Source organism: Anabas testudineus, chromosome 4 (genome assembly GCF_900324465.2).
Source record: "Anabas testudineus chromosome 4, fAnaTes1.2, whole genome shotgun sequence".
Taxonomy (NCBI): domain Eukaryota; kingdom Metazoa; phylum Chordata; class Actinopteri; order Anabantiformes; family Anabantidae; genus Anabas; species Anabas testudineus.
In genome coordinates, this window is record NC_046613.1 from 11,495,484 (window position 1) to 11,507,156 (window position 11,673).

General features: G+C 41.7%; 1 protein-coding gene across 1 annotated transcript; it reads right to left on the minus strand.

Annotated features, from left to right (window-relative positions):
• Positions 1-1,392: 1,392 nt before the first annotated feature.
• s1pr3a (sphingosine-1-phosphate receptor 3a) lies at positions 1,393-4,750 on the minus strand. Its single transcript, XM_026343310.1, has 2 exons — positions 4,564-4,750; positions 1,393-3,791 (listed from the first exon to the last, which is right to left on the minus strand). Exon 2 carries the CDS (start codon positions 3,688-3,690, stop codon positions 2,494-2,496), a length of 1,197 nt encoding a protein of 398 aa, XP_026199095.1. The 5' UTR covers positions 3,691-3,791; positions 4,564-4,750; the 3' UTR covers positions 1,393-2,493.
• Between the last annotated feature and the right edge of the window lie 6,923 nt (positions 4,751-11,673).

The following is an 11,673-nucleotide window of genomic DNA, read 5'->3' on the forward strand; positions in this document are numbered from 1 at the left end:
AAACCAAATTGTGGGGTATGTTATGCAATCATTGTGCCTCCGAAAAAAGAAAGAAATTATTTAAATCCCAAAACTGCCCTGAAGAATGCATGTAAACTTTTATTCTCAGCTGTAACTGGGGAGTTTACATTTACATTTAGTCATTTAGACACTTTTATCCTACACTTTGTAAGCGACTTACAAGTGAGGTACAAAGCAAAATATCTAAGCCAAAGAGAAGAACTTTAAAGAAAAGGGCTCTGGTAAGAGCTGCTTCATTTTCATGGGGTGTAAGTGCAAGATTTCTTTTTGTTTTTTTTAAAGGTTTTAAGCGCAGAGAAAGAAAGAGTTCTGTTTACAGCAAGTTTTGAAAATTAGGATTGAGGCAGCTGAGCGTGCAGAGGTGGGTAGGTCGTTCACTCAGCTGAAAATATTTGCCTGGGATCATTTGAGGTGATGTGAGGGGACCACGAGACGTTGTTTGCTTACAGAGCGCAGTGAGCGAGAGGAATTGTAGACTAGGATGAGGGAGTTCAGGTATGCCGGTGCTGTTGAGTTGACCACTTTAAAGGCAAGGGTCAGGGCTTTGAACCAGATGCGGGCAGCTACAGGAAGCCAGTGCAGTTATCTGAAAAGTTGTGTAATGTGTCCTTTTTGGCTGATCAAAAATGAGACATGCTGCTGCATTTTGGATCTTCTAGAGGGGCTTGATGGTGCATGATGGTAACCCCTTCAGTAAGACACTGCAGAAGTGGAGATGAGATATAACCAGAGCCTGAACAATGAGTTGTGTTGTATAGTCCGAGATGTTGAAAGAGCGAATCTGCAGGCCCTTCAGACAGAGGAGATGTGGTCAGTAAAGCTCAGTTGATCATCAATGATCACCCCCAGGATACAATGATGACAAGACAGGATACCGTTCATGACTTAGAAGGGAATAATACTGAAATAATCTTTTCCAACTGGGAATCCATAGTTAAAATAATGTATCTGCATTATTCACACCTGTCTGACCCAAGTCTTCCTATGAATGGGAATAAGAGAGCATCAATCAGCTTCTCATTATGTTATTAAATGAGTGCAGCAGGTTAGGTCAGCTGATATTTCTCTTCTGCTCTCTGAATAGCAAATGATAAAATGACAAATTAGAGCATTGCTGTGTATTCTAATATCTGTATGGCTGAAGCTTTCATGTTAACCTTGACTCCAGCACATTGATACAAGCTAATATCTCCCAATCACATTTTCTACAGTAAAAGATACAGACAAAACACTATCACAGGGTCTTTTTTTTTTTTTTTGTTCCTTGATAATTTATGTAGATTTAACACAGAGACTGAGCTTGAATGAGAGGAAGTTGGTTGAAAACAGGCAAACCACTGGTTTAATACAACAATATGCCACACGTGGAAATCTCATAGAAAGGGGAAATGATTTTATTTTATTTGCTATGTAATGGTACCAGGCACTACATCACCCTAGGCAAAATTATCATTTACACCACCATTCAATAATTCACATCCAAAACTTCTATTCACTAGTGGTTAGTTGGCGTGAGTGGTCTCACTGTGCTGATGAGAAGCAAAAATGTCCAGGACTGTAGTTATTAGCCATGCACATGATTTTGACAACTTGCAGTTGATACACCACATGAGCCGAGCCTAAAATAGTCTAAAATGGCCACTGAACAGAAGTTCAACCCCAGTGATTTGACCTCCAAATTCTTGCCACCAACTAGTGGTAGGAATCCATTATTATTATTATTATCTATTTTTCATTAATCCAACATTTTTTCCCGATGTGTAGTGAACATCATAGCCTCATGAGGCCAATAGTCTGACAAATAGACTTCTCATCTTGTTTTCTGGTACAGTGCATCTCAAATCAAAACAAAACTAATAACATAGTCATAGTACCATCGTTTTTATGCAAACAAAGCAAAAATATACAGTATATACCAAAATATTTGTAGTGTTAAGGTGGCAAATGTTTTCACAGAAAATAAAGAGTCAACCAAGTCAAGTTATGATGTAAAATGCAGGCGTTTTAAAAATACTAGCATGTAACCCATGCATAAAAGTGCCCCAAATTGATCTTTTCTGCATATGATGACAAAATTAAATAAACACATTGACAGACACAACTCAAATAGTTAATTATTACTCCGGGTTTTTAACTAGTTTCACAAACACAGATGAAGGCAAGAGATTAAATTTAGCACTTGGTTCCATGTCCAAGGAGCTAATTTTCAGTTTTGAAATGTTAGAATTGTGTATACAAACACAACAACTGGCTTTCTCTATTGTTTTAAATAGTGGCTTTCCATTATTTTGATTGTATCCTGGTTTACAATCTGGATTTATTTTAGTGTATTTATTTTATTTCTGAATGATTTTGCAATTCTATTAATATGTCACCTCATCCATGCTATACAGGCCATAGTGCATAAACAAAAAGTGGCTGGTAGCAGGGTTAGTTGTATGTCTACTTCTGTGTAACTTCATTATAGTCCACTCAAAACTTGCTGAGGGACGGCAGCGCCCCCGCCTTCACAAGCACAGCTGAGAGCAGGTCTGCAGGACCAGAGGGGTGGGGCACAGCAGCCGTGGGATCTCCATGCTTGTTGTCTGAGGTCACAGGAGTAGGAACCTTCCCTCTACCCAGTGCCGGCTTGCCGGCCCCACTTCCCCCTCCTCCACCCAAACTGGTCTTGCTGTTCTCCACTGTGGGGATGGCAGTGCCCAGGTTGGGAATGCCCGCCCCAGGAGTCCCGGTGGGCTGCATGCTGGTTTGACAGCAGCACAGCAGCCGGAAGAAGGCTGCTCTCATCTCCCTGCTGGACAGAGTGTATATCAGAGGGTTGAGGGCAGAGTTGAGCACAGCCAGGGCGATGAACCACTCCACCTGGTAGAGCACGGGGCACTTATCTGGACTACAACCCACATCCAAGAGCAGCAGGAGGAAGAGGGGGGCCCAGCACATGACAAATACTCCAAGAACAATAACCACTGTTCGTAATAGGGCCAGTGAGCGCTCTGAAGGCCGGCTGCTCACTCTGCGGCCACTAGAGGTCACCAGGCGGTAGATCCTGATGTACAGGATGATGATGGCCACCAACAGAGCACTGAAGACACTGATGCAGAAGGCCACATAACTCTTAGCGTAGAGTGGTAGCACTGTGGAGCAGGAGGCCAGATTGTTCAGGCAGTTCCAGCCCAGGCTAGGCAGCGCGCTGAGCAGCACTGACACAAGCCAACAGGCTGCCAGTAGTCCTAGAAGTCTCCCTCGGCCTGCAGTCTCACAAGGACGCAGACGCACCATAGTCATGTGCCTCTCAATCCCAATGGCCAAAAGGCTGAATGTGGAGGCACTGAGGGCCACAAACATGCTCCCTTCTCTGGCCAACCACTGCTGTGGCGTCAGGAAGAAGGTGTTGCGTCCTGAGGTAAAGATGTTAACTACATAGGCCACACCGGCCAGCAAGTCTGACAGTGCCAGGTTTCCAATAAGGAAATACATGCGGTTGTGGAAGCGCTTGTTCTTCCAGACAGCAAGCAGAACCGTAACGTTCTCCAGGACAATAAGTACGCAGATGAAAAGCAGCACAGCCATCTTACAGGCCTCGCTGCTGCGAGGCCTGTCCCACTTCCCGGAGTGGTTGTAGTGGGTGACGATGTCCATATTCATCCCCTCCTCTACTATGTTCCCCATACTGGCTGCTTTTCCTGGCCTTCCTCAGTCACACAGCAGAGGGTGCCACAGCACTGGACATAGCAGCGGGAGGACAGTCATTTCACAGCATCTTCAAGTGCCTATCAGTCAGATGTCGTTAAGAGATAGATCAAAAGTTAAAATATACACCCTCAAATGTCACAAAAGTTACATCAACAACATTTACATTAATTTACACACAAATAACATTTCTAAAACAGTAAGACTGTCTTATAGTGTAAGACACTTTAAGAAATGAAAGATGAAACATGTCAAATGGCAAAGGTTTGTATATTTCGTATATAAGAAACTTTTTCTGCCCATTTAAAATGACTTCATTTATGCCTCCCAGTGCATTATTAAGGTTAAGAAAGCAGTAGCAACTTAGTAAATATAAATGACAAACAGCACAAACACAGACCTACACAGAAAGAACGAAACAAAAAGAAGAAGAAGCTATAAATAAGAAAATATAAGAGAATATAAATGAGAGCTGTAGCTGTAACTTGTATATGCAATAAATGTTATGGTTTCTTATTGAAACGAATTTTATTGTAAAAGTAGGTAACTTCTATTTAAAAAAAAAAAAAAACTAAAACAAACAAACACTCAAACGATGCTTTATGTGCTCCTGAGGCGAGACGTCAATCAAAGTCATTTACGCGCATATCCTCATTTGTAAAGAAAATCTTTGTACTTTTTGTCTTTGTAAGTAAAATAATGTGTGTTGCCCATATTTTTGACCTAAGTATAGTTGAAATCAGATGCCTGCTCGCGAAGAAGGAGAGTATTCATATGGAAACGGAGGCTTAACGAGACCTGTGCGCAAACAGTGTGGAGCTCAGTCTCCTCACCACAGCCTCAGTAACTGACCTGTTGGAGTTACTGCCTCCATCCAAACATCCCGTCACTGTGGAGAGATTTGTTGAGTTGTATGTTGTTTTTTCTCCCGTTTAAAAAAGTGCTTCTTCCTCGACAAATAGTCAAAAGTCCATATGTTGGGTTCCAGTTTTCTCTCCCTGACGCGTCCAAACTTTCCAGGCTCGCTCCTCTTCGCCTTCTGCCTCTGCAGCTCTGAAAGGTTTTCAGTCCTGGTGGGGCGGGATCTCAAGGCGTGTGCATTTTCAAACACGCACACGGTTTGAGTTTTAATTGACGTGGTTCATTTTCGACTTGTTTTGATTTGTTCTCCGTTAAACTAAAGGAAGAAACAGCTGACTCTCAGTGAACTACACCTAATTCCAGGTTTCTGACATTGTGTCATAAAATTGCTGCATTTAACTTGTCCTAACACATGTCTGAGCTTTTTTGCCTCCAGCTCCTTGTGTGTTCCTTGGTAGAGTGACATAAGGTTTAATTTGTGCTTGAACTGGTATCAACTTCATATTTTCATTTTGATTTACTGTATGTCTCTGGCTTACTTATAATGAACAAACACTGTCTCCCCAGTTCAAAGGAACACAATCTAATATGTGTATTTGCCTTTTGTAGAACTTACAACCCCTATAATATCTGTGATTTGGTGAGTCATTTTTTTCATGTTCACATAAAGGATGATTCTGTCCCTCGGCTCCTTCGGAGTGTGAGATAGGTCAGACCTTTACACTGGAATGGATGGGAAGCAGAGAGCCAGTTTTCTTTCTCACTTTTTTTGGTGTTTCCCTGAAATAATGTGTCATAGCGTCCACAAGGCTAAGTAGAAATGAGGTTAAAGGGGGTTCATCCAGTTACAGACCGCATGAGGATAAAGATGTTAGGGGTTGACGCTAACGGGACACTTTAATTTGACAATTACAGAACAAAAGCACAAGTCAAACCCAAATACACAATGCTCAACGATTGAAGATGCGTCAATCATGCGACAATTCCTACACAAAAATGTGCAACTGCATCAGACGGGCTCTGTCAACCATTTCTGTAAATTATACAACTCTATGCTGAATACTTATGGGTACCAGTCAGGCCCTTAACACTGCAACACCCAGTGACATGTCACATAAATCGACACCCTCAGATGTGTTTGAAACAAGGAACACACATGTCTGTGTGTCAAACGTATTGACTGATGGACATTGTTACTTCTCACTGACTGTTTCAAATTTCTGAAAGTTTTCACATGTGATGCTCATTGACTCCAGGTAGCATGGTTTCACATTTAAACTGGTAGATTAAAAAGGAGAAAGGAAACAAATGAGGCAGAACAAAACCAGCTACAGCATGGTTGAGGAAAAGGGAACATTTTAGAGGAGCAGGATGGGAATGGGATTTGAATCACTGAGGGCAGTGTAGGTGCCTCATGGGTTCTTATTGATTTTTCAACTTTTGATCTCTACTTTTAAGCAAACATAAACCAGAAGTCCTAAAGTGTTCAGAATAAGGACACATTTTAACCACTACAAGTGCATGGAACGGGAACGTGGAGGAAAATGTCTCTACATTATCACTGAGAAGGGGCTGGTTTGTTTTCTTTTCCCCTTTTTCTCTTCGCTGTTGCTGTTTGCTTTGATTTCCTAAATGTGGAACCGTCTGTTTTTTGTTTTTGCATTCCCTGTTTTTACTGGATCAAATAGGCTAAAATAGTTCAGGACAAGCCAGAAATTGAGGCTGTGACGGACGACAGTTCTGGCTAACAGAGGCCCGTGGTACAAATGCTGATAAGAAGAGGAGGAGAGAGAAAGAGACACGTACTAGCAGAAGACTACGGAGCAGCGGAGCAGAGCACTTTTCTCTTCCTCTCTCTCACAGTCTCGGTGGTATCACTGATTGTGAATGGTTACAGGCAGTCTGGCCATGCACATGTCAGGCCAGGCATTTCAGATTAATGAACGACCTCCAGAGTTGTTGACTTTACCCTGAGCAGCAAGAGATGTACGGACACTCTGACAACCCATTTATAACCAAATGAAAACACCCCAAAGGCCTTGGTGCTTTGTTGTTGCAAGCTGGATACAGACTTCCTGTATGTTTGGCACTCTGGTGGAGAGAGGAAATGTTGCTACAGTTCACCATGAAAAAAGTGGCATTGTTGCCAAGATCCATAAAACTTTGTGTAGCGGTGATGTGATTGTGTGTGTGTGTGTGTGTGTGTGTTTTGATGTCTTTGTGTGCAGCATTGTGAGTCAGGACACACTGCCGCAGGCTCGGGTGGTGAGTTAGATGTTTGGGAATGCAAAGTGTAGTGGGAACCAAAGAGAAGCTGTGGTGGTGGTGGAAAAGGAAGGCCTCTTGGGCCATCACCCCACTGCCCTCCACTCCTGCAGTTTACACACAGCCGCTGAAAAAAATCTTCCACAAGAAATATGTGAGACTGTTTGCAGACTGCTACAAGAGCATACTATTTCAATATGAAGCCAAAAAAGCTGCAGATATATGATGTATAATATGTACATGTGATGGAGGTTCACATCTGTGTTTTTAGTAGTACAAATTAAAATGGTTTGTTAAAAAAGAGATAAAAAATATATATATATTTATGAACCCGATAAAATAAACAACAAATACACCTCAAGGAAACAACTCCTGATGACAGGGGCCCCTGGATGTCAAGGATTACAAATATATTTGTTCAGTTGTTTTTAGCGGGCCAAAGGTGCTAGTAGAAGACAAGCAAAGGGACATATCAACAACAAATATCAATTAATTATGCTTAGAATAATAGCTAAATGGCTGAGGAAAAGTTTCATATGGGAACATTTTGGAGGAACAGGACAGGAATTAGACTTCCGCTTGAGTGTTAGTGCTGTGCAGTATCTCAGCTGTTCCTAGGCAGAGATGTCAGATGTTATTGATGGAATTTGCTGGAGCCATTCTCCCAGTTTGAGGCTCACAGCCCCGCCTTTTCCAGTCACTACGGGGGACCACTGTTGCCTTCATCTTTTCTAGCTCTTCCACTTGACATCACTTGGGATCACTGCATCTATCACTACAGCTCTATTTGTTCATCACTACTATGTCAGATTGGTTACCTTCTACCTTAGAAATCTAATATTCTTGTTTTAATGGCATGCTGGTTATTTTTGGCATGGTGTTATTGATTTTAATTACCCACAGTCCAACAGTAGTTAGGCTTCAATGTGTGACTCTAGACTATATGCATGGTGGAACCAAACAAGCTGAGAATAATTTGTTTTCCTTTACACACTTCTAGTCTGGAAGAGAAAATATTTCTCCTGGTGTGCTCAAAGTTTCAACCCTAGGCACCATGGCTTTCTGACATTAAGAATTGTGAAATCTGTTCCCAGTACTAGAGAGAGGGACATTGTTGTGTCTTCTTATATTTTCTCTCGACTCAGACAGAAAGAAAAGGAACCACAACCAGAAATGATGCATACTGTAAATAAATACAAAACATAAATCTCAAAAAAACTGTCCAGGCCCCAGTTCGTCCAGGTGGGTGTAGGTGCGATGGAGCAGATGATGGTGTAATCTACTCTAAGATGGAGTTGATAGGCAAATTGGAGGGGATCAAGTGAGGCTTTGACCAGAGGTCAGAGGGACTCCAGGATCAGCGTCTCAGAGGCCTTCATAATATGTGAGGTCAGAGACACTGGTCTGTAGTCATTGAGGAAACTGAGACGTGGCTTCAAATTTACGGGAACTAGGCAACAATGCTTCAGGGATCGTCACCAAACAAGTAAATTCATCCCTTTACTAAAATGTCTGTGCTGGTTGCCTGTGAGCTGCATAACCAAATTTAATTAGCCATCTTTTCACTTCACAGACAGACACACAGACACACTTCCCATTGTGCTCTGCTGATTTTTTCCAATGAACTATTATTTGGTCTTCATCTAAAGCCAAGAGTGATGATGCATTAACGTTTCATTAATAGATTATTATCTAATGCTGATGATACCAGCACGGTTTTATATCAAAAGAAACTATTTAGATAATTGCAACATTATACTTATCTCCAGGTCCATCACATATTGTCTTGCATGGAACATGAGCTATGTCTCTGTAGGTGATTGTTAGGGCTGATAGTTTATCTGGAGAAACTGTGCTGCTGGTGGGTTATCAGCAGAAGTCTGAGATCTTTAAAGGCACGAGGTGACCGCTTGTCTGCGTACCAGCATAGCTGCTTCTTTTAGATAACCTTTTTATCTGCATCCAGCTCAGAATAGCAACATCAAAGGATGCATAGACAGAAGGTTAATGGGTGGATGGAGGATAGATGGAAGTTCAGTGTATTTCTATCCTAAGCTAATGATGTTATTCACTTTTCTGTGCAGGCAGTCACGGTATTAGCGTTATCAATATCTCTCTTTTCTAGTGATACCTGCGAAAAAACAAACAACTATAAATAGAAGGCCAAAAGGTTGAGCTATGACATAGCCTCCATCCTGGTGTCGAGGAGCAGATACGAGGAGGGAGGAAGAGAGAAATTATCAGCAAGAAAGGGGAAGACATTGAGACGGTTAGTCTGTATCTTGCAATCAGGCCTTAGCAGTCCTGAGTAGTCTCATTTCTTACCCTCAAAAACACAAAACTTTTTCAAGTGATTAGAAATCAGAGATAACAGTGTCAGATAGCTACAGTGTCTATAAAACGTATTCACCCCCTTGGATGTTTCATCCTTTTATTGACATTATAAATCAATCATGGTCGATAAAAATGGCAACTTTGACAAAACAATTTCAGAAAAATACCTCATTAATGTCAAAGTGAAAACAGGTTTCTACAAAGTAATGTCACTTAAATATGTAAGGTGAAATCTTTTTTTGCATTAACATTTACGTCCTTTAACATGACTGACTTAATCCAACAGAGGTCCAGATATTTGGTGCTAGTAGTCCCACAATTGAAATGGGGATGACCTGAGTGCAGTGAATGTGTCTCAAGTGATTGCAGTATAAAGACACGACCATGAAGACAAAAGAACACTCCCAGCACCTCAGAGAACAGGTCATTGAAAAGCATAAGATGGATACAAAAAAAATCCAAGGCACTGAACATCCCCCAGAGTTCAGTTCATCATCAAGAAATGGAAGGAATATGGCACATATCTAAATCTGTTTAGGACAGGCCGTCCACACAAACTGATTGACTGTGCAAGAAGGAGGCTAGTGAGAGAGGCCACTAACACACCAATGACCACTCTGAGGGAGTTAAAAGCTTCAGCAACTGACATAAGAGAGACTGTACATACAACAACTGTTGCCCAGATTCTTCACCAGTCAAGCTTTTTGGGAAAGCGGCAAGGAGAAAGCCACTGTTGAAGAAAACTCATGTTAAATAACAACTTGAATTTTCCAGTAGGAAACCAAAATGGCGCTTTTTGGCCATCAGACAAGACGCTATGTTTGGTTCACGCCAAACACTGCACATCACCAAACACACCATCCCCACTGTGAAACACGGGGGTGGTGGCATCATGCTGTGGGGATGCTTCTTGACATTCTCTCAGCCGGTCCTGGAAGGCTTGTTAAGGTAGATGATGGGATGAATGGCAAAATATAGGATAATCCTGGAAGACAATCTTATACAGTCTGCAAGACAACTAGGGCTTAGAAGAAGACTTGTTTTCCACCAAGACAATCACTTGAAGCATAAAGCAAAAACTACACAAGGTGAATGTTCTGAGTGGCCGAGTCAAAGCCCAGACCTCAATTCAATAGAGAATTTGTGGATGGACTTGAAAAGGGCTGTTCACACCCGATCCCAACGCAACCTGACAGAGCTTGAGCAATTTTGCAGCCTAATTAAGTCCTATCCACACAGACTCCGTGCTGTGATTGAAGTCAAAGGTGCACCTACTAACTACTGACCTGAAGGAGGTGAATATTAATGCAAACACTGATTTCACCATATATATTTTTATTTAACTGACCATACTTTGTTTTCACTTTGAATTTATTTTGTCAAAGTCGCCAACTTTTTTTGACCATGATTGATTTATAATGTCAATAAAAAATGAAGCATCCAAGGAGGTGAAAACTTTTTATAGACACCATATGTCAAATAGCAGAGTTTACACCTTCTAGATGAAAAACCTTAGTGTCTGTAAACACAGAGCCATTTCTCACTGCCTCATCATGTCCCCACAATCTTTAACCTTTATCTGTTCTCACACAATCACTCTGGACCTTAGGATGTCAAGATACTTATGGCGTTATTTATTTTCTTTATGATATGGGGCCTTAAACACTAAATTGTCTTAAAGCCTTTGGTTTGCTAAAATATGTTGGACCTCAAACTTGGACCTCAGTCATGTAAACAATCTTGCCCACTTTTCTCAGAACTACTTCTCTCATGTCTGGGAAAGCTCGTGTAAGAATGTGTGTGTGTGTGTGTGTGTGTGTGTGTGTGTGTGTGTGTGTGTGTGTGTGTGTGTGTGTGTGTGTGTGTGTGTGTGTGTGTGAACATGCGCCTGCACGCACTGGTTTAGTGGTGCATGTCTATTCCTGTGTTTTTGTAGTCCTTTATCATTGATCCACCAGACCCTCTGTTTGCTCAACACACATCAATGGGTTGATGGTCACGCCATGGTTTATTTAATTGCTGGATTAATGCACCCTTTTTGGAGAAGTATGGATATTTTGGCTGCCTGTGAGTTGTCTGTCTGCTGTTCTATAAGAAAAGGTCAAAGGTACTTTTCCCTAGAGATGAGGACTAATGATCATGCAGTCCTGTGTTCTGAACTCAACATATGTTCCAATGACCCCGAGTCATAAGCCACCTATCGTCCCCAACACCCACCTCACCACCAAGCTCTTCAAAGATCCCCCCTGCCTCTGCCCTAACCTCACACTCTCAGCTTCCCAAAGAAATCCAGCAGGAGCCTGAGAAAGAAGTGACCCACTGACAGATGCAGACCAGACTTCATCTCGAAATACCATCAGTACAGATTTAGAATCACTTCAAGCTTTCAAAGTGTTTTGTCTCCCTTAGTGTCTTCATGGTTACCACGTTTTCTGACTTTTCACTGTTGCTACTACGCATTAAGAAGATACGACTGCACCAGTCGGTGTAAAAACAAATTCA

Coding starts and splice junctions, on each gene's coding strand:
- s1pr3a (XM_026343310.1), bottom strand. CDS start 3,690: ATGGGGAACATAGTAGAGGAGGGGATGAATATGGACATCGTCACCCAC.